The sequence below is a fragment of the Tenrec ecaudatus genome, chromosome 9 (genome assembly GCF_050624435.1).
Source record: "Tenrec ecaudatus isolate mTenEca1 chromosome 9, mTenEca1.hap1, whole genome shotgun sequence".
NCBI lineage: Eukaryota > Metazoa > Chordata > Mammalia > Afrosoricida > Tenrecidae > Tenrec > Tenrec ecaudatus.
This window is the reverse complement of record NC_134538.1, coordinates 850,220-873,135: the sequence shown is the minus strand read 5'-3', so window position 1 is coordinate 873,135 and position 22,916 is coordinate 850,220. Positions and strand designations below refer to the sequence as shown.

At 50.3% G+C, this 22,916-nt stretch overlaps 2 protein-coding genes across 4 annotated transcripts in view; one reads left to right on the top strand and one right to left on the bottom strand.

The window, feature by feature from the left end:
• Positions 1 to 22,916, top strand: part of WDR93 (WD repeat domain 93) — a 95,680-nt gene that overhangs the window by 3,916 nt on the left and 68,848 nt on the right. The gene's annotated exons all lie outside the window — the stretch shown is intronic.
• Positions 4,541 to 16,766, bottom strand: PLIN1 (perilipin 1). The gene is made up of 8 exons (XM_075557448.1): positions 16,722 to 16,766; positions 12,768 to 12,972; positions 11,235 to 11,317; positions 9,443 to 9,707; positions 8,980 to 9,155; positions 6,463 to 6,660; positions 5,773 to 6,021; positions 4,541 to 4,870 (listed from the first exon to the last, which is right to left on the bottom strand). The coding sequence occupies exons 1-8, from the start codon at positions 16,764 to 16,766 to the stop codon at positions 4,541 to 4,543; spliced, it is 1,551 nt and encodes a 516-aa protein (XP_075413563.1).

Genomic DNA, 22,916 nt, shown 5'->3' with positions numbered 1-22,916 from the left:
TGAAAAATACCTGTTAAGAGAGGAAAAAATGTAAATGTAGTATAATAGTCCTTTTCTATCACCAAAAGTTGTGATTCAGTTGGCGGTGTATCTGTAAGGGGGACAGATGAGCTCTCTGGAGGGGAGCCTTTGATTTTCTTAGTCTAGAGCTACTGAGGATACGGAGTGTGACGATACCTTTACACTCACATGGCAAAAAAGGCTCCCCAAAGTACTTCCCCGAGCAGCCAGCCTAACCAAGGATGCAAACATCCTTAGAGCAGAGGCCTGGCCAAGACATGTTCAGAATTCCTGAGGCTAGGCTCAGAGCATCTTGTCCCTTCATCAAGAGACTTTTATTGGTGAAAAGGACTTGTATGACTTATTCCTGGACTGTCTTGTTCTATAAGGTCCAGTGAGGCTCCTGGGTCAGGCCAGCATGTGGGTGTTTGCTGCAGGCTGTGGAGGCCCTGGCTCTCCTGGGCTGCAGAGAGGGCAGCTCCTCTGCCTGCGAGGTTGGGGACAGCGAGTATTTCCACACCCAGTCCCTTTTCTAGCAGCTGCCCCAGGGAGCCCTGCCAGGACGAGGCTGGGCCCTGTCATCTCATCCTGGTGGTGGTGTTCTTAGTTGGTTCTGCCTCATGGTGACCCCCATGTGGAGAGAACGGAACGGGTCCAGAGGGTTTTATAGGTGCGACCTTCCAGAAGCAGGTTGCTTGGCCTGTCTTTTGAGGCACCTTAGATGGTGCTATAGTTTATTGTGCCAGCCTGGCCAATAAATACAAGTCGGATTAACTGAAGGGCAGAGGGATAAATGGCTTGGTTGTTCTGTGCCTCAGTTTAAAGGGGTACACTACCTGTGGGATGCCTAGCCTGTGGACTCTGGAGCTGGGGACTGACAGTTGATGACAGTTGGGGACCTGCCTTGCTGTTTGCTGCCTGGATATATATATAGCCCAGCTCTCTCTACAAAAGGGGACTGGCAACTGGCAGCTCTCAAGCCTTAAAGGACTGCTAGTGTCTCACTGCTTTATAATTTAACTGTTAATTTCTTGTATTATCTATCTGTATATAATTTAATGGTTCATTTCTTGAATTATATATCTACCTTTATAAATATATTTATATATAATTACTAGAAATTTGGTTTGTCTCTCTAGAGAACCCTGTCCAATACAGATGGGTTCACGGCACCAGCCTTTTGACTAGGAGTCGAGTACTGAACGATCTGCATCACCCATGGGCTCTGGTCATAGTAGCTTTAGAAAGATCCCTTAACCGGACCCACTCATGACAAGAAATTTGGAAGACCACTAGCTACCTGGCCTAGCAAATAGAAAAGATCCATATTTGTGCCCATTCCCAAGAAAGGTGACCCAACAGAATGTGGTAATTAATGAATAATAGCATTAATATGACATCAATTAAATTCTGCTGAAGACCTCTCAAAAACACTTGCAGAAGTCCATCAGAAGGGAACTGCAGAAGTTAAAACCGAGTTCAGGAGAGGATAGAGAATGAGGCATCTCATTGCTGCTGTCAGAATGGATCTTAGCTAAAAGCAGAGAATCCAGAATCATGCGCACTTGTGTTTACAATTGACGGTGCCAATCATAACAAACTGTGGAACATTTCCTTGTGCTCATGCTGAACATGTACTTAGATCAAGAGGCAGTTATTCAGACAGAACAAAGGATGCTGTGTGCTTTAAAATCCAGAGAGATGTGTGTCAGGTTGTATCATTTCACCGTACTGATTCAGTCTAAATGCCGAGCAAATAATTGGAGAAGCTTGACTTTATGGCAGGGTGGGAGGGGGGTGACATCAGGATTGGAGGAAGGCTCTTCAAACACCTGTCATATTGTTGACACAATTTTGTTACTGAACGTGAGGAGGACTGGAAGCACTTGCCGATGAGGTCAGATTATAACTTTCAATATGGATGACAACTCAATGGGGAGAAGACCAAAATCCTCGAACTGAACCAATAGGTAACATCAGGATAAGCAGAGAAAGGATCGACATTGTCAAGGAGTTCATTATACTTGGCTCCACAATATACTTGGTCAAGTTGTGGAGTTCATGGAAGCAGCAGCCAGACATCAAATGAAGTATTCGAATCTGCTGCAAAAAGGCCTTGTGAAAGAGAAACTGTCACTCTGAGGAGTGCGGTGCACCTAACCCAAGCCATTGTGTTCTCATATACATATGAAAGCTTTAAAATAAAAGAGACCAGAAAAGAATGGATGTGTTTGAATTATGGAATTGCCACAGAGTATTGAAATTACCACACACTTCCAGAAGAACTAACAAATCTATGTTAGAAGAAATACAACCAGAATGCTCCTTAGAAGCAAGGATGGTGAGATTTCATCTAAAAAAATATTTTGGATATGTTATTGGGCGGGAAGGTGCCCTGGTGGCACAGTGGCGACAAATTGGGCTGTAAGGTCAGCAGTTCGAAACCACTACCCGATTGAAGGAGTAGGATGAGGCTTTCTACTCCCATAAAAGTGAATCTCAGGATTTGACTTCTGTCCAATGCACTCACAGGGGCAGTTCTGCCCTGTCCCACAGAATCACTGAGTCAGAATGAAGTTGATGGCAGTGAGTATTGTTTTTCGCAGGAACAAGCAGTACTTGGAGAATGATATCAAGCTTCGGTAAAGTGTAGAGGGTCAGCAGAGAGAGAGAAGTCCCCCAACAAGATGCATTGACACAGGGGATGCTTCAGTGGGCTCGAACCACAATGGTGAGGATGGGGCGGTGTTTCCCTAGTGTACACAGGGTCTCTACGAGTTGAAACCGACTGGCTGGCATGTCACTGCAACACTGGGGGACGTGCATGTATGGGTGCTTACAAAGACGGAGAGGTCTCTGGGCTTTCTCCTGCTTCTTTGGGGTCCGGGTGTGTTGGGAACCTCAGGGAAGAACCTACATGCCCTTTTGCAGTGTGTTTTCACAATGTTTGACTTTTTTCAACTCCATGCAAGTATTTTCTAGGCTTAACAACGATTAATGGTGTGTTGTGTTGGGGGCAGGCAGGGAAAGTAGGGCAGTGGTGTGCAGTAGTTCTGTAGTGGAAGTCTCACCTTCTCGTGTGTGGGATACAAAAAGGCTTTCCCCCAGTTTGTCTCCCTCAGATATATGCCAAACCTAAGAGGCTGCTTGTCGGCACATGGTGGGAGGTCAGATGCATGGAGATATTCTCCCTGAAGGCATTCAACCAATCTGACCCTATTGTCTGTCCTGCCATTATTGGGGCTCACTCCCTGGTGTTAAGGACAGTGGCTTGCTTTCCTGATGTAGCGCTCAGAACAAGTCAAGCAGCAGCTCCAGGACCATCCAGGTTAGGCTGCCATCATGAATCCAGGATCCGCCCCATCTTGTCACATCTGTGCGCCTAATCCCTCCTCTTCCTATTTCATGTATACCTCTAGATCGTCCCCCTCCCATTGCTGTATCGCCTATGGTACAACCCCTTCCTGTGACGTCTGTAGTGACCTGTAATCAGGGGGCTTGCTCACCATGCCCCCCCCCGCAAGTATATATAAGCCTTTGCTAGAAATAAATCTCTCTCCTATGCCCCCGCTCTGTGTGACGGGGCTGCTGAGATCATGAACACGCAGGAGATGAGCATGCTACCATAAACTGTGTCTGACTCCTTCATTTTATTCTCTCTATCTTCCGTGACTTTACTATGAACTCTATACATTATAACTGTACCATTGCTCTTACGGACCTGTGATGTTGTCAGGGGCTGGCTACCCTGATGCTTGTGGGAGACCTGGGTTTAATTTGTCACCTGTCGGTGGAGCTTGCCCATAGCTTTGTTTGTGGTGCTTCCAGATAAATACAGACTAGAAAGAAAGCCTGGGCATCTCTTCTGAAAATCAGCCAGTGAAAACCCTCTGATCGCAGCACCCTGATTTCCTTGTGCCCAGATGGTCATGAATTGGGGGCCATCTTAAAACAGCTACCAGCAGCATTTTCTACAGTGGGATTTGGGGTGAGCTGTGGCCACCAGGATCTCTGTCATAAGGACTATAAGGTGAGAGAACCATTGTCACCCACGCCCCTGAGGGCACCAGTGTTCAGAAGGCAGGCGGAAGGGCGGAAATATGGAGGTCGGGCTACTGAAGACCTGGGACTGTCAGAGATGCCGGGAACCCACATGAACATTTTTAAACAGAGGAGCTCGTTCACCGAGTTTCCTTCCAAGCAGTCTGCTGAGAGCCAAACTACTTAATTCCATATAGGACTCGGTGTATAATGAAAAGGACTCCTGTTGGAACCCTCCAGTTGACTATTTATTCTTTCAGGGAAAAAAATACAATAAAAACAAGTCATAGAATCAGGAGGCCACTTCCCTTCAAATTTGGCCTGACAGCTAGGCCAAAAAAAGCTGCTAAGGAGATTGGGATGTGAACAGCAGCGTGGCGAAACGAGGCTCGGAGTTTTAAGGGCGGGGAACACGTGAATTGGACGCACAGACTCTATTTATTTGACAAAGAAAATGCCCCTAGCGCACTGGGTGGAGGCGCAGGGTTAGCGCCGCGGCTCAGCTCTTCTTGCGCAACTGGTTGTACTGCGCGCGGCCCAGGATGGGCTCCATGACGCTGGGTCGGAAGAAGCTGTCGCTGACCCTGCGCTTGGGCTTCTCGCGCGGCACCACCGGGAAGCCGGCGCGCGGCCCGACGGGCGTCCCCAGCTTGTCTCCCAGATCCGGGCAGGCGGGCGCGCTGCGCAGCGAGCCACGGGGCTGAGCCAGGCGCGGGGAGGACTCCGGGCTGGTGGCAGGGACCCCGGAGCCCCGACGCTCGGCTTCGCTGGGCGGGTTGTCAATGTCCCGGAATTCGCTCTCTGGCTCCATCAGTGATAACCTAGGGAGCTGAGGAACTGGCTGTCACATTAGGGTCTCTGCTTGGCCCCCATTCATGACCTCAGACCCATCACCTGCCAGACTTAGTCCCCCCCCATCCCCCAAGGGTGGGTCACAGGCTCAGGTGAAGGGCGGGGGACTCCAGGGTAGAAGGCGCTCTGAAGGTCTCCACAGGCCAGGCCCCTCAGGAAAGGTGAACCAAGCCCCTCCCAAAGTTTTCTGATCCAGATCCCTCAGTGGGGGAACAGCAGCTCTCAAAGGCGGAATTCCTGGGACCAGAATTAGAGACTGAGCTTGCAAACCATTGCCAAACCCCCGGCCAGCTGCCCAGTCCAGTTGGGGGCCCTCTGCTCAAAGGGATCAGACCGACTGCCCAGACCTCTTAGTGCAAATGAGTGACTGACTAGCTCAGCCTCTTACAAGGGGGTCCCTTCCCCTGCCCAGCCTCCCAGAGTTAATTTGGGCATGTCAAGGACTCCCTAAAAGGGATATCAGCATCCCTTGGGTTTGGTATTGGGGATGGAATAAGAATGGAACAGTTGTTGTCCCCTGGGACTTAGGGTCCACCCCTCCAAGCCCCCTGAAGCTTCCTTCCAACCCCTTCCCAGGGAGCAGCAAGCACACCTGCCTGGTCCTCCCGCTGGGAGCTGGGGAGGGTTGGCCCCCTGAAAGAAGGAGGCTCCTTCACCAGCATCCTATAGGACAGGGAGAGGGTAGGAGAGGCCCTGAGCTTCTTCCCTCTTGGTGCTGGGAGGGGCCTTAGACACAGTCAAGGCCCCATCACAGCAGAGTCTTCCTGGGGCACTGGGGATTGTAGGAGGGTGCCCAAGGGCACACTGCAGGCCCTTCACTCTTTCCATCCTGTTCCAGTCCCAAGGGGAGAGGGAGGGCTGGCCCAGGGTGGGACTCACCGGCACGTAGTGCACCACCGTGTCCACCACGTTGTCTGTAACGCCCTTCAGGGCATCGGACAGGGACATAGCCCTCTTTTTGGTTGAAGAGACCGTCTGGGGAGCAGGTGTGCGGTGCAGCAGCCTCCCCGCCATGCCCATCACAGCAGCAGGTGCCCATGTCACGGCCGAGAGGCTGCTGTGGAGGGCTGTCCACACCGTGTGCGTCACCCTGCCCAAAAGGCCTTTGGAGCCAGGCAGGGCTGTCACCTGGGGGCCAGAGCAGGGTCAGTCAGTGCTACCTGCAGCAGCTCCCAGGCCCCCTGGCCCCACTGCTAGCTCTGTTCCCAGAGCTGCAGGGGAGGGGGCACGGACTCTGAGAAATAAACAAGATCTCTCTAGGCCTGAGTCTGCATTAGTTGGGTGACTCTGGGTAAGTTGTTTTCCCTCTCTGAACCTCAGTTTCTTCCGCTGCATAATGGGAAAATCACCTCTGCCATGCCTGACCCTACTGGGAGGGTCAGTTGGGAGAATGACACAGAAGTCCTTCGTTAGCAGGGGCGGGGGGGTGGGGGGGGGTGGGGGGACTGGTTGCACCTGTGTACCATGTCCCTGGGGCGGGTCACCCTGTGCCTGTTTCTCACCCCTCCCACCTTGCCGTGGGCCCTGGCCCTGCCTGCATCCTCCCGCAGCTCTTTCTGTCTCTCTCACCTCATTCAGCTCCTCTTCCTCTTCTGCATGGCCATCCTGCTCCTCCTCCTCTGTCTCCTCCCCCTCGGTGTCTGTCTGGTCATTGTGATCCTCCTCCTGGGTGGCGGTGAGGTTGTGCAGCCAGGGCACCCGCACCTCACTCTGCCGCCGGGACACCACCTGCATGGCCACTGAGGTGCTCCACTGGGCCAGACTGCTCTGAGGACGGAAGCATCACTGGCTTCAGCACCATCGCCCCAGCGGCCAGGGGCTCCTGCCCCAACGTGTGGGACTGAGGGGAGCTGAGCCTGGCCTCAGCAGGTGATTCACGGAGTGAGAAGCCGAATGCTCCTCCATGCACACATGTGTTTAGGATACAGCTCCGTGAGGTTTTACAAACATACATCTGGTGCACCACCACCCAGAAGATCACAAAACTCCCAGTCTCCCTCCCCCCAGCAAGGGGACCGCCATTCTGACTTCTGTAGCGTTAGATTAGTTTTGTGTACGTTGTGAATGTTGTGTACATGACATCATGTAACGTACAGTAATTTCATGAATAGCTTCTTTTTCTCCACATTCTGTTGTGAGATTCATTGGGTGTGCGGCATATAGGAGCTCCTTCCTGGTTCATTCCTGTGACACTGTACAGCAGGGCTCCTCAAACTTTTTAAACAGGGCCAGTTCACTGTCCCTCAGACCGTTGGAGGGCCGGACTATAGTTTTTTTTAAAAAAACTGTGAACAAATTTCTATGCACACTGAACGAGTAGGCTGCTAAGCAGGACAGGCAGCGGCGGCAAAAACACCCGGCGGGAGGGATAAATGTCCTTGGTTGGCCCGCATGTGGCCTGTGGGCGGTAGTTTGAGGACCCCTGCTGTACAGTGTAATTATGCCACCAGTTAGTTAACCATTTTACTGTTCATGGACATTTGTTTCTAGGTCTTGGCGAAGGATGAAGCATATAGGAACATTCTACTCATCTTTCAAAACTCATTGTCAAAAAAAATTGAATAAAAACTCGTCACTCAGTCGATTCTGACTCATAGCGACCCTATGGGACAGGGTAGAATTGCCCCTGTGTGTTTCGGAGACTGTAATTTTTTACTAGAGTAGAAAGCCTCATCTTTCTCTCTTGGGGCGACTGGTTGTTTCGAACTGCTGACCTTGTGGTTGACAGCCCAACATGTAACCATATGCCACCAGAGCTCCTGTCTACTTGTCTTCAGGGGGTAGACAAAGATACTTGTTTCTGAGGGGTTTACACCCAGGCATGGACTCTCTGGATCACCATGTACGTGTGTGTGTGTGTGTGTGTGTGTGTTAGCTTTAGCAGATATTCCTGACCTCTTTAAAGGATGAAAAAAATCAAGTGTCCCCATGGGAGGCAATGGACCTAAACTGGTGCTCACACAGACACAGCTTGATTCATTCAGCACCTCTGGGTGTCCCCTATGGAGCCCTGGTGGGACTGTGTTGGTTAGGTGTTAGACTGCTAACTGGAAGTTCGGTGGTTCGAACCTACCAGTGACTCCTTGGGAGAAAGATGAGGCTGTAGCTTTGGAAACCCTATATACTCTAGTACACAGGGTTGCCATAAGCCAGAGCTGACTTGATGGCAGTGCCTAGTTTCCACCCCCACCATTATATGTAAGGTCAATGGTGTCACACAGTGGACTCTACCAGGTGTGGGATGGCACAGCGGGGCAGGAGGGTTAGCCTTGGCCCTCAAGGGTAACTAACCCTGGAGCTTGCCAAAACCAAGGTAGCAGAGGACAGAATGGAGCGCCTCGGCCTGCTTCCCCACCGGAGCCACGGCATGCGGCGCGTAGTAGGTTCAAATGACTGATGATGCTTTTAAAGCATCATCCAAATGAGGGCTGAAAAGTGGTTGTCTTATTGGCTAACCTTTTATGTTGTCTTTTTTATCTTTGTTTGGACTTGGTTTCTTATGAAAGTCCCTTATGAAAAAAACAAACAAAACCAACCAGCTCACTTTGCTAAAGCACATGGGGAGGTAGGGCCAGTGTGGAGAGGTTAGTCCTTCCCGGGTCTACAAAAGGCAGCTTTTTCTTAAGTGTAGTGGGAGTGCACTATAGAAGGACCTAGAGGCGAAGCCAGGGACACGGAGCCACATGGGGCTCTCTGTGGGGTTTGTGCTTTGTTTACTTCAGGGTGCTAAGAGGAGTGGCAACAGATGAGTTTCTGCTTCCATGTAGGCGGGGGTGGGGAGCACCCCAGTGAGAGGTCCACTTGGGACAGAAGCTGGGGCAGGTGCTCCGGGGAAGCACAGATGAGACAGAAGTGGGTATCAACCATCCCAGCAAGCTCAGCCTGCCCTGAAGTTCTCACCTTGTGGACATGCCCTCCATCCCTCTGATGGCTTCTTGTCTGTGAAACTAAAGTTCTGAGAGCCAGGACAGAATGTCCTCTGGGCAGCAGAGAGAGCTCAGCCAGGGACAGTGAGGAGCAGGAGGTAGAGGCAGCCCACAGGACGGCCAGGCTGGGGGCCTGTCAGTGCTCACGGCCTTTACTCACCAGGGTCGCCACACCTGGGACCCACATGGCTGCAGCGTGCCCCTGCTTCAGTGCCCAGGCTGTGGTCTGAAAGGTTTGCTGGGAGAGGGTGTTGGCCAGGGCACCAACCCTCTTCATCAGGCTGGGCTTGTCCTTGGCAGACTTCTTCTGGGTCCTCGGGTGTCCAGGACCAGGGACTGGGGAGGGGTTTGGAGGAAAGATGGGGAGATTGATCAAAGAGGGCTGGGGAAATGTGGGTTGTATTCGGGGCTGGAAAGCAGCACCCCACAGACTCATTAGTAATTGGGCAACTCATTTTCACCACTTCCAGACTTGGGGAGGAGGCTAAATGATTAGGAATCTCTCTGAGAATCCCATGGGGCCTTCTCCTTTGCAGAGCCCAAAGCCACATCTGGGGAGCCCCGGCTGCCTCCTGTAATCCCCCGGGGACGGGGCTCCCTGTCCTGACCCCAGCAGTAGATACCTGACTCATCCTTGGTTGGAGGGAGGAGAAACTCTACCATCTTTTCCACGCTGCCCAGGGCCAGGTCAGCCCCTCCAGAGGCCAGCCGGCCAGCTCGGGTGTTGGCAGCAAATTCGGCCGTGTCTTTGGCCACTTCCCAGGCAAGCTCACAGCTGGCCAGAGCGGCCCCCAAGACTTTGTCAGAAGTGCTTGTGATGGGCACGCTGATGCTATTCCTGGCTGTGCGAAGGCGGCTGGAGATGGTGTCCTTCAGCTCAGAGGCAATCTGGAGGGGTGAGGGGCAGCGTGTGGGTCCTGCGGGCCCCTGAGCCCAGCTTCCAGGAAGGCCTTCTCATCCTAGGAGGGCATCCCCACAGGCCACCTCCGTGGTCATCCTGTCTTGACACCCTAATGCACACTGGCATTGTCTGTGTTCCCTGTCCTTCTCAGAGAATGTATGCCATCTGCACGTGCGTTGGTTTATGGGTATCGAGGGGCACTGGTGACAGTGGGGAAGCCCTCAGCCGCTGCTAACCAAAAGGTTGGTAGTTCAAACCCACCAGCTCTGCAGGAGAAAGATGGCTGTCTGATGCATTAACAAAGAATCAAACTCATGGCCATCAAGCCAGTGCCCCTGTAGGTTTCTGAGTTTATGGGAGTAGAAAGCCCAGTCTTTGTCCCGAGGAACTGCTGGTGGCTTCAAACTGCCCACCACGTGGATCGCCGCCTGATTAGTCACCACTGTACCACCAGGGCTCCTTTCAGATCAATGGAAGCCTAGGACAGTCCGTGGGAAAATTCTACTCTGTCCTACAGGATCAACAAGAGTGGACATCAACTTGATGGCAATGGGTTTGGGGTTTGGCTGGATGGAATTTACCTTGTCTTTCTCTCCTATTAATCTGGAAGCTCCTATGGGACAAAGACATGCCCTTTATCTGGACACTGGGGGCAAGGAGCAAAAGCCTCAAGGTCAAGTGGACGTGCACTCCTGTGTCCTGCTCCCAAGGCTGCAGGGCCCACCACTGGTTTTCTCATCTGTGGACTGGGGATCAGCACCCCTCTCCTAAAGGACCGATGCAAGGACTAGATGAGAGGCTCCCTATGAGGCATGCTGCGGCTCCTGACCCGAGTAAGAGTCAGGGAATGCTTGTGGGATGGGAGGTAGCCAGTGAGATGAATGAGGGCAGGGACTGAAGTTTATTCCCAAGAGCTCCCTCAGGGGCCTATATGGCAACAACCTAACAACTGTGCATGCAGATGAAGTGACCCTCTTTGTCTCAGGGTCCACAAAAGGTTGGACATTGGGGACATGGAGCTACAACCCTGGGATCCTGACAAGTGTGACCCATGGGCTTAAGGGGATGGAGTCACTCAGTGATCCAGTGAGAGTTCACTGAGCTCCAATGCCAGGGCCCAGGCCAGGAAGGCTCCTCGCAGCCCAGATGTACACAGGGGGCTGGCGGGCTCCAGGCTGGACCCAAAAGCAGCCCCTTCCATTGGTGATAGTTTCTGCCCTCCACCAAGCATAGATTTGGGAGCCCCCTCCCGACCATCCTTGGCAAAATCTCCAGCCCCTCACTGGAGAAAAACACAGACCAAACGGCACTTGCTTTGGTGAGGGGCAAGGGGCAGAGTGTGGGGTGTGGGTGTGGGGTGATCCAGAGATGGGGTTGGGGAGAAGGAAGCCCAGCCTGCAACCCTGTGGGCAGGCAGCCCTTTCCATCTTGCCAGAGAAACAAAAAGACTCACAGCCACGCATCAGCTCCCCTCCCTGAGCTGCGCTGTCGGGACACGAGAGGAGGGAGCTTACCTTTTCGGGAGGGTACTGGAGGGCCGGGATCTTTTCCTCCAAGTGGTCTAGGCCTCGGCAGGCCAGCTCGTTGGCAGCTGTGACTGGAAGCAAACAGCCATTTGGGGGTGAATCCTGTAAGCATCTCAGAGCATCCTCTGGGCCCAGGGAGGAAGGAGCCTCGCATCTCTCAACCCAAGGCCCATTGCCATCTTTACTTCTTACCCACTGTGACTCGGTGAGCGGGGTGATCCTTTCTCTCTGTGGGGGGCTCTGGAGTTCGACCTGCCTGCACTGAAACCCAGTGAGACACAGCCAAGCTGAGCCTCAGGCACCTGGTGCTAACAAGGAAGCTAACCATGGTGCCTGGCCTGCAGACCTGTGGGGAGGTGCCGGAGATGGAAATGTGTGAAACAGCACCAACGGCGTCTTCTCTGGTTCTCCTCCCTGGCTTTCACCCCGGAACCAGAAGCAATGGGCAAGCGCTAGGGAGGAGAACGGAGGTGTGAGTGTGGAAGGCAGTGGGGCGCTGGGCTGGGTCATCTTGGGCTAGGCCTGGGCCTTGGGTCTAAAGGTGACAAATTGCCGATCACGGTCCATGCAGGCCCCACACGGGCCTTTCTTTTAACCACTCTGTTCCAAGAAGCGGGGCTTGGACAGGGTCACGGGGAAGAAGAGGGAGAAAGCAAAGGCCTCCAGCGACCCTGCCCGGAGCTGGGCTTCAGCCAGCCCGTGGGAAAGTCCCATGCCTTTCATTGTGGTGCTCCATGAACTTGTGTCTGCTCCGTCCTGAGCTAGCTGGCTTTTCGTCATGAGCGGTTTCGAGCAGCACAGTGCACGTGAGTTGGCCGTCTTCTCTTTGGACAAAGTGGGGCTCTGGGACGTTAAGGAGCTTGTGGGCAGCACAGCTGGCCCAGGGCCTGGCTCTCCTCTTCTGTTGGCTATGCAGAATCCTCAGATACCCAGCATTCTCTAATTAAAATGGTGGGAGGTCCTGGTCTACTTAGCGCGGTCAGAATTTCCCTCAACTCTGTCAAAAAGCCTTGGAGACCATATTTTCAAATGAGGCAGAATAATTAGAGCAAGATGGAGGTGAGGTGGAAGATAGGGAGGTGAGGGGGTAAGACCCACATGCACGCTCTGCTGACACCACCACCACCCCCCAAAGTCACAAGCTAATACCATCCCTCTCCGCTGCTCCAAGCCTTTCCAGGTCAGCCTTAGTGCGCGCTGTCTGCTTTTGTACCAGAGTCTGCTTGTTCCTATTGCTGCTGCTGCCGCTGCTGCATTAAGCTCAGACAGGCTATGGCCTGGGGATTCCCGCTGGGGGCTCGCCTGTACACCTGTGCTTATCCCTACACCCTCTTCCAATTCTCTGGCCCGTGCTTGCCATCCTAGGAAAATGCTTTGGCAGACCATGTAATGAGCCATAGATAGCTAAACAGGCGGGCAGACAGGCAGACACGCAAGGTACCAGGAAATTCAATAGACTAGCAGGCAGGAGTGAGCAGCAGTGAACAGGTAGGCAGCTTGCAGGCCGCCACAAGGACTCACACTGGGTGGACAGCCTGCGGACCACTGGTTCCATGCTCCAAGCAGCCAAGTTGCTGGCGCCCTGCACACCCTTCTCGTAAGCATTGCACACAGAGGCCACCAGGGGGTGGGCTTCCTTGGTGCTGGTATAGGTCTTCTGGAAGCACTCGCAAGTGCCGCTCACCACCGGCAGCTGCAGGACCCTCTGCAGCACATTCTCCTGCTCCTGGTATAGAAGGGAGGGAGACGGTTAAATCAGCCTGCCTCCCTGTTCCTCGTCCAGGAGGGCAGCCCCAGGGCCAGGAAATTCATGGATGGGACTAGGGTGAATCCAGCAATCTGGGAGAAAGCAAGGCTACCCCAGTCCTGGTCAGAGTTCCCACAAGGGAAGTTGAGAGCCAGTCTCCTATGCCCTGCCGGTCATGATCCAGGCTCTGCAGAACTGCCATCTGAACTCCAAGGGCCAAACCTACCTCACTTCCACCCCATCCCAAAGACTTCAATATCAACCTATTCCAAATTACAGGGGGCAGCAGCACCCCTGTCCAGAGTTAGAGTTTGCCCAGGATTGGTGAGTCATCCAAACATTTCCTTGGCCTTTCTGGGATTCTGTCTTCCTGCCTGTGTAAACTGGCCCACTGCCTAGAAGGCCCACCTGCCCTCCCATAGACCTCTCTGCCTGCTGAAGTGCCACTCCCATTGGACCCAGCTCGACCACCACCTTCCTGACTCTCTTCCCTCGCAGCCACCCCTTCCTTTCCTGAGCGCCTCTTGGAGCCTTTGTCATCTCTGTATCCTCAGTGCGTGGCAGAAAGCCTGCCCATAGTCATGTTAGCTGAATAAATGAATGGCACTGAGGGGTAGAAGGATGGCTAAGCACAGATCTGCCCTCCTGCCCCACATCACAGAATCTCAAGTCTACAGGGGAACTTTGAAGCAAGAATCCTTTCCACGGGGTCTCTGGTCGACTTCTGTTTGAAAGCCTCCTTTGATAGGAGCTCACCCCTCAGAATGGCCTGGACCTCGATTAGACAGCTTTGCTGGACTGAAATCTGTCTCTTCCCAGGGCTCCAGTCCTGACCTTGGGAACAACCCTGAACAAATCAATTTCATCGTTCACGAGCTTCATCTACTCGCTCACTGCCCGTAGAGTTGAATCTGACTCATAGCAACCTTCCAGGACAGGGCAGAACTGTGCCTGTGGGTTTCTGAGACTGTCGGTCTTTACTGGAGAAGACAGCCTCATCTTTGTTCCTCAGAGTGGCTTGTGGATTTGAACCACTGGCCTGGTGGTTTGTAGCCCAATGCCTAAACCACAGTGCAACCAGGGTTCCTTGCACTTTACATATTTAAAAGCAGTCCCTCGGAGAGTCCTACTACCTACTAACTGGTTCCAGTTCGTCATTTATGAACAATCTGATTTGGTGCTGCCTCTTCTGGACACCGTGCAGTCTGGAGTGGTCATTCTTAGAACCAAGCACTGGCACGTGAAGACAGTGCTCTAGGAATGGCCTGCGTCTGTGGCTATCGTGGAAGATGATGCCACTGCTCAGTAGTCACTTCTGTGCTCTTACTGATGCAGTAGTGACATCGTTAAACTTCGTTGTGCCTGCAAGAATTAGTGAAATAAGAACAAAACAACCCTGGCCTTTGAGTAAAAGCATGTGGGTTCCAGCCACGTGGAGGAAACCATTATTTTCTCGGTGTCAGTCTGCTTCAGACACGGGTCTGGGTAATTTTAACCATGGTCAGCATTAGCATTACCCCTTTGCTGATGAGGAGATAGACTTGAGATGGTAAATGACTTGCCCAGGATCACACAACCAGTCAGTGGCAGAGCCAGGCTTCCGGCTCAGGCTTTAACTGGCCTGATATCTGAAGTTTGCTTCAGAACACTTCAAGGGGGGCAGTGGATGGGTGAGGACGAGGCAGGAGTGGCCATGGGTTACGGATGCTTGGAGCTAGTGAAGGGCTCTGTCTACGCTGATGGATGCTAAGAATTTTCTAAATTAAAAAGTTACAACAGAAACCTTTCTAGGGTCTGACACAAGTACAAGCCCTCTTTGCGGCCTTGAATATGGCAGTGCTTGGGGGTGGGGTTGGGGGGAGTGTTCAATTTATAGGAAGCCCAGTTAGAAAAACCCTTAGAAAACTAAAACAAAACTAACTCACTGCCATCAAGTCAGTGCCTACTCACAGGGACCCTGTAAGACAGGGCAGAACTGCCCCTGTGAATTTCCAAGATTTAACTCTTTACAGCAGTGGTTCTCAACCTTCCTCATGCCGTGACCCTTTAATACAGCTCATCCTGTTGTGGTGACCCCCAATCATAAAATTATTTTCGTTGCTACTTAATAACTGTAATTTTGCTACTATTATGAATTGGGAAACTCCTGTGAAGGGGTCGTTCAACCCCCCCAAAGGGGTCATGACCCACAGACTGAGAACTGCTGCTTTACAGGAACACAAAGTCCCATTTTTCTCCCACAGAGTGGCTGGTGGTTTCAAACTGCCGACTCTATGGTCAGCAGTGCAGCTCCTAACCACTATGCCACAAGGGCTCCTGAGGAATCCCATCAAGGAGACCCATATGAATGTAGGCAAAGCAGGCCACGGTTTTTCAACTTTTGATCCTGTAGGCCAATTTAAAATCTGAACTGGACCAAGATTATGACTGTGAACCAGAAAACATCTGCATTAACTGTTTGGACAGAGCTTTCAGAAACAGCTTAGGCAAAGCCAAAGAGGGACAGAGAGTAGTCGGCCTTCTGTTAGGCTGGCTGGCGTACGCATCTGATTTTTTCATGCCCCTGTGTTCTGATGGAAGAAACTCTAGTGGTGACGTGCATCAAGCATCGGGCCACTAACTGCAAGGTCCTCAGGGGGAGATGACTCTGTCTGCCCCCATAAAGCTCGACAGTCTCCAGAACCCCTGTGGAGCAGTTCTCCTCCATCCTCTAGAGCAGTGGGTGGACTCTGATTATTCAGTACTTACCCGTACACAGCATCTCCTAGTACAAAGACTAGCTGAAGCCTACCTTGGGGCAATGTGGGCACTGCATGAGTTCATGAATTTTAGGTTTCACAATTCATAGGAAGTGTGCCTGAATCACACAGACCCCGTCAAGTGGTATTAGGCACACCTAAAATTGTCAAAACCAGTTCACGTCATAATGTCAACTAGATCAGGGACTTCGGACTGGACCTATTGAGCTGCTGGCCCATTCCCATATATAGCCGTGCGCATTATGCATCCTGCAACTCCCATAGGTGCCACTTAATGAGACTGCAATTTGAAGGATGTCCCCTGGGGTCAAAATAAGGGTCTCTATTCATATAACCAAATATGCATGCATAGTACATCAGTGGACAGGGCCCACTCCTGGCAGGATTTTCAGAACAGTAGTTCCCTCTCCAAGGCCAGAGTTTGTCCTTTTCCCCAAAGGGGCCTGGCTTTTAATAGGTGCCTTTGGTCTTTCAGGTCCTCGAACAGCCCCTTGCAAAAGGCACTGAGGACAAGAAGAAGAGATGAAAGTTAATGTGCTCGGGCACAGGCAGGAGGAGGCTACAAGAAGTTCATGGAAAACTGGAATTAAAAGAGGATTAAATTTCCCCACAAACTTTTTGGAGCCTCTGGTATAATGCAGATACAGCTTGTTCTTAGTCCCTTGAGCAGGGTTCCTCAAACATTTTAAACAGGGGGCCAGTCCACTGTCCCTCAGACCCGTTGGAGGGCCGGACTATAGTTTTAAAAAAACTACGAACAAATTCCTATGCACAGTACACATATCTTATTTTGAAGTGAGAAAACAAAATGGGCAAAAAACACCTGGCGGGCCAGATAAATGTCCTCGTTGGGCCACATGTGGCCCGCGGGCTGTAGTTTGAGGACCCCTGCCCTTAAGCCTTGCCTCTCTGCCTGCCCTTGCCTCCTTCCTCAATAGTCCCTGGCTCATGCAAACCCAAGTCACTTACAGGGAGTTCTTCATCCAGCATGGTTGCACACTTGCTGACTGCCATTCTAGCTCTTCAAGCTGCAAAGCAGAAGGTCCAAGGGTCATCCGAGAGCCCACCGGCTTGAGATCCCCAAGGCAGTTCCCTACCCCTGCACGCCACCAACCGGGCCCAGGCTGCCTAAGATCTCAAGTTCCTCAGATAGGAGAGGGAGGTTAGAGAGTGAATGTCACACACAAGGAGCCCCTAGGGATGGGTTGCTCCACCAGCCACTTGTCAAGGCCAGATGTTTCTTGAACGGGTTCAGGGTGAGAAATGATGGGCAAGCAGTAAGAGAGAAAAGGCTTTAGATTAACTCTTTAAAAAAACAACAACATCCAAGTTCACTGCCATCAAGTTGATTCCGGGCATAGGGACCCTAGAGGTCACAACAGGACTGTCCCTGTGGGTTCCAGAGGCTGTCCTTACACAGGAATAGAACCCCTCGTCTTTCTCCTGCCTGAACCTGGTGCAGTAACCCACCATGTCACCAGGCCTCCTTCAAGTCTGCAGACCACCAAACCAAACTCAACGGCCACCCAGTCAATTCTGACGCAGAGCCACTCCGTAGGACAGAGTAGAACTGCCCCTGTGGGTTTCTGAGACATTTAAATCTTCACAGACGTGCACAGTCTTATGGGTCCAAGTTCCTCAACTTCCACACAAGTGTACCCACAGGCCGCCCCTCTACGTGCAGTCAGCTGAAAAGGTGGCTGTGTGCTGTCATGTCAGTTCCGACTCGGAGTGACCCTCGAGGGCAGAGTGGAACTGCCCACGGGGCAGCACGGCTTACACGTCGTCACAAGACCTCAGGGCCAGGTTTTTTCTTCCGCTGAGCGGCTGGTGAGTTCCAACCACCAACCGTTTAGTTAGGAGCCACGTGCTTAATTGTCGTACAACCAAGGCTCCTCTTTTTTTTTAATCATTTTTTTAAAAATCATTTTATTAGGGGCTCATACAACTCTTATCACAACCCATGCATACATCCATTGTGCACAGCACATTTGTACATTCATTGCCTTCATCATTCCAAGGCTCCTCTCTTAAAGCGGCTGTTTCATTCTTGTCCTGGAAAAGGTTAGGGCCCGGAATAATCTGTCCCGCAGTTGTCTTCTGCAGATTACCCCATCCCTTAGACAACTTCTCAGGTGACCCAGACCAGATTCTTACTCTCGACACCCTCCCTTTAATCCTCAGGAACCACCCCCAGTAAAAAGGATGCCCTAGGACTCCCCAACCCCCCACCCTCACCCCCAACTGCTGCTCCCACCCTTAATCCAGCTCACCGCCTCCTCAGCTCCACCGAGTCCCAGGCTAGAGAATGTCTCCTTGGACAGTAGTGATTCCAGTCGCTCTGGGGAGTCTTGGGCAATGCTACTAACACCTCCCAGTTAGAGGAGGGCAGGGAGGAAGAGTACAGGGCAGGGGTGGGGGGGGGGAGCTGGTTGCTATGGTTAATTGACTCCAGGTCTCCTAGGCATATCCTAACTTCTCCAGGGAGATTCAGCCGACTTGGAGGAGGATCCTAGAGCTGCAGGAGATCCAGGCTAAGGAGTTACTACTCCAGAGGCATGAAATCTCGTTTCTGTAACATGTTTCTAGCCCCCACTTATCAAAAACAAAACAAAAGCAACCTTCTTTTCCAGAAAGATGTTGGGACATGTGTTATTAAATGTATAAACTCAAAGGGTCCATGTCATTTTGCAATCTTCAGTGCTTTTCCATAGAGGGGCCAGTGGGACAGATTTCAACCCATTTCTTTTATCTTATATGATTTACTAACAAGAGTGAATGTTTTTAATTTAATAAAAAGATCCCATTCAAGTGAAAGGAGTGAATGTTTAACAGTAAGATTTTAAACCCAGAATTAAAATCGCTTGTTGAAAAACGAGAACTAGGGGCTCAAGGTTAAATTCTTGGGAATCCAGTCTTTGGGGCAGCAATTCTAACCTCTGTAAATCTCTAGAGTTCAAGAACGTGTATTCAACTTTATCTAAGATGCCACCAGAATGTGCAGTGAGTGAGTCAACTGGATTTTTGTTCCCTTAAGTCTGGAGAGGGGATAGTATTGACCAGGATGACATTACTGATCAATGCACAAACAACCATCACCTCCCATCCCTTTCTTAGCAAGGACTCAGACAAGAGTCCATGTTTTAGTGCCTGGCTTCAAAGATGATGGAACTGTGCCTCTTAAAGTGAGTAAGGAAACAAAACTCATCTCCTTGTGGGTGGAATGACACCCATTATCCACTCCTCTATTCAGTTGTATGTTGCGAGTAACATGAGGAAGAGGCAGTGCTCTCTGCCACAGGGTTGGTGATAAATCTGGATCTCTGATCTGACAATGCAAGGGATGAGAGGTCACGAGAGGGAGGTGGCACATCAGAAGCACTTAGATGTAGAAACCCCACGAAGGGAACTGGGCTATTCCTCAAATGTCCCTGTAGTTCTAAGACTTATGGCTGAAACTCCCTAGGGCAGTGGTTCTCAACCTGTGGGTCATAACCCCTTTGGGGGTCCAATGACCCTTTCACAGGGGTTGCCTAAGACCATCGGAAAACACATATTTCCAATGGTCTTAGGAACCCAGGCGCGGCTCCTCTATTCAGGCGGGTCCTCCAGGGGGGTCCGCCCACACGCAGATACGCCCACATACGAGTACCTGGTGTGAAGACTGTTACCATGCTACACCATGCCTCAAGACAAAATCTCATTTACTTGTCATTAGAAGTAAATATTTCACAATATATACTTATACATTGTTTTTGTGATTAATCACTATGCTTTAATTATGTTCAATTTGTAACAATGAAAATATATCCTATCAGATTTAACAATTCATAACAGTGGCAAAATGACAGTGATGAAGTAAGTAGCAATGAAAATAATTGTATGGCTGGGGGTCCCCACACCTGAGGAACTGAATGAAAGGGTGGAGGCATGAGGAAGGTTGAGCACCACTGCTCAGTGTGAGCAGCGGAGGACTGCTATCCCAAGGTATAAAACTGGCAATTAGATCTCTCGAGGGTACACAGTGAACAATAGCTGCGGAATTACCATCTATTTCATATTCTAAGGCCCTCCTTGCTTTATTATGACGTGCATTAATCTGGTAGGCCTGGTTCTGCCTATGTGAATGAACATTATTGAAAGTATCCCTCTTATCACCAACACTCATTGTTAATATCAATAGTATCCAGTCACTTGAGTTTAATCTCTAAAAGTCAATAATTCAAGTATTGCAGCTGACCTATACTTGTATAATTTCCTTCTTTCAATAATGTTTCAAATTCTATGACATTGGCTAAATTAATGACTATCAATGGTATTGCCTTATACTCCAGGGGGATGTTTGCTAATAAAATGTCTCCGAAGTGAACCAGAGACATATATAAACCATAGATATATGAATGGATTTGGGGCTCCCATTTAATTCCAGCCCTAAGAAAAAATTAATTCTTAAGACGTGGCACAGCTTGACACGCGCCATCATGAAGATATATATCATTGAAGATATGGGTGCTATCTAGTAAAATGTGGTGAAGAAACTAGATGGCCCCTGGCTTTAAGCAACACTACCAAGACAGTGTCTTATATTAATGTTTGCTCCCAAAGATGCTGTAGGTCTTATTTTCAGGGGATGTCTTGTTTTTTCATGAAGAATACGGTACACATTTATTGTTGAACAACAAAAAGGAAATTTATTACCTGTATATGATACAGTAGTAGTTATCACAAACCAGCATAACCAGACAAACTGTGAATCCTACAAGAATTTCTTGTTACTACCATTATTTCCATGGACAACAATCTGTGGTGTATATATAATCGCACTTCCTGCCTGCTCTGGCTGCCCTGCGGCCAACAGTGAGCTGCGGTTCAGAGTCCAGAGTTACAGTAGCTTTGCGGCACCTTATCGGGGAGGTCTTATTTTCGGGGGATGCCTTCTATTTCAGCAAGAGGCAAAATTGTAAGTAGGTCTTATTTTCGGGGAAACACGGTAGTATCTGGAGTCTTAAAAGGTTTGCCTTCAAACAAACAGCCCTCTGAGTGAGGCATCAACTAAGTCAACATGGAAGAAACACATCCCCCTTTGTGATCCCAGGATTATAAATAATATAATCCAAATCCACTGGAGGAAATGGTATCAGAGCTTAAATTGCAAACCCTGTTTGCAGGAAGCTGTGGATTAACTGTGGAAGTCCCAAATCCATTTGCATTTAATCCACACGTGAATGCATAGCTGAGGGAGGTGAATTGCCTTGTTAGCAGCGAGCATTGTACAGTTGATTATGGCAGCTGTGGTTAGGCTAACATGTAATTGTCTTATCACTTGATCTCCTTTTTGAACTATTTTACAGTTGTAGTAGTTAAAAAAAAGAGGGGGAAATATACGTGACTTAGTCCTCTGGCGAATCCCTTCTGACCACTCCCATCGTGCAGGGTGCATTGAAAAGTGTGGATTGTTGCAACTGAACACCTGACCGTTTGATCTCCCATTTGACCTATTTAAAATTTGTCCTAGTTTTTGATATTTTCTGTTTTCAATTGGTGTTTTTGTTTCGTTAATGTTGTTGTTGGGGGTAGTGTGCTTTTTGTATCTGAAATATACAGAATCCTACAGTCAGTGACTTTTCTTGGAGCATAGCAGGGGAGGCTGGGGGCTCTAATACTCATGAATCTAAGAGAGTAAATTGATGGTGGTGATTGTACAACTCTCTTAAATATGATTACCTATTGGATTATATACATGAATTAGATGCCATTAAGACTGTTAATGAAAAAGGAGTCAAATCAAGCACCTCCCAAAATAAGTAATAAAAATGTAAATTTCCACAGGGAAAGTGGGACCAGACTTCAACCCAGTGTCGCAAGGTGTGAATGCAATATCCCAGCGTGGAGTAGGGAACCAGTGGAGAGGTCTGGGAGGCTGGCCCCAGCACCAAAAATTAAGGGGATTCCTGCCCCTCCCCCGAAAAGAATTTGTTCCAAAGGACGACATTGACTCTGCAGCTCCGGGAGATGAACCTATCTGATCACAGCACACGGGAGCAGATGAAGGGGCAGAAGAGAGTGGAGCACAGCCTGGCCTACCAGGCCGTGATGATGATGTTCCTGAGTAGAGCAGCCAGTCCACAGAGAGAACAACATGGCTGGCCCCACTATGAGAAATGATGCCAATCAGTGACTAAGGGCGATACAGGGGACCACACCGGAGACACAGTGTGGGAATTGCACCTGACCTGATCCCACCACATCGAGGCAAATCACTGGGGGAGTGCAGCGGAACAGCAAGGGAATGGAGTGGCAAGGTCCCCAGGGAATGCTGAAAGTGGACTTTGGGGCCAGGGCATGGTGCCCCAATAGACTGGACTGGAAAACGATCCTAAGGGCCAGCAAACGATCCCTGAACTAACTACAAGCTTTTCTCTTGTGAAAAAAAAAATGTGGTAAATTTAATATTTATCTAATTGGCCCTTTATTTTTAACTTTATTGACATATAGTTCACGATTCAATAATTATCATTAAAAATTTACACCACAATCAATTTTAGAACATAATTAAAATGTAAACAGTGATGGAAAAGGAGAAAGATCGCTAAGTAGCTGCCCTGACTTCAAGATTCCGGACAAATCATCTGTGAGTGAATTTGAAGAGAAACCAGGGCTAAAGGGCAGCTTTAGGCCTTTGGAGAAGTTTGTGGCTTTGGGCCAGAGCGACCATAGGGCACCGGGCATGAAAGCTCTGCTGACAAAGCCGCCCATTTGGCAGCTTCAGCTGGGAGTGTGGAATGTGGGTGAGAGGTGAGAAGTGGTGAAAGGGCCCAGAGGAGTCCCTGAGGGAGAGGGAAGGATTTGCTTCCAGCAGCAGCTGGAAAAACAGTGCTTCCTCCTTTCCTTGTGGCCTTTGCCCTGCTCCTGCCCCAGAACAGGGGCCCTGACCACCTTGTTTACAAGGCAAAGCCCCAGAATCAAGCCCTGCACTCAAACATCTCAGGTAACGATGTTCAGTTGGGAGTCTGCTGGTCTGTACAACTAGTAGGGGCTTCTTTGCTCGGTTCAGTCCTTAGAGAACAGTGACAGCTGGGGCTGGGAAGGGTTGGTGAGAGAAGAGACAGATGCACAGAAACGTACCAAATGCTAGAGAAGGCGCCATTTCCCAAACTCCCCACC

Excerpts from the sequence above, each read along its gene's own strand:
- PLIN1 (XM_075557448.1), bottom strand. The coding sequence starts at position 16,766 with ATGGCAGTCAGCAAGTGTGCAACCATGCTGGATGAAGAACTCCCT. Across the intron at positions 12,973-16,721 it reads TGCTGGATGAAGAACTCCCT|GAGCAGGAGAATGTGCTGCA; the intron begins GTAAGTGACTTG and ends CTTCTATACCAG. Across the intron at positions 11,318-12,767 it reads CCGCAGGCTGTCCACCCAGT|TCACAGCTGCCAACGAGCTG; the intron begins GTGAGTCCTTGT and ends GTTTGCTTCCAG.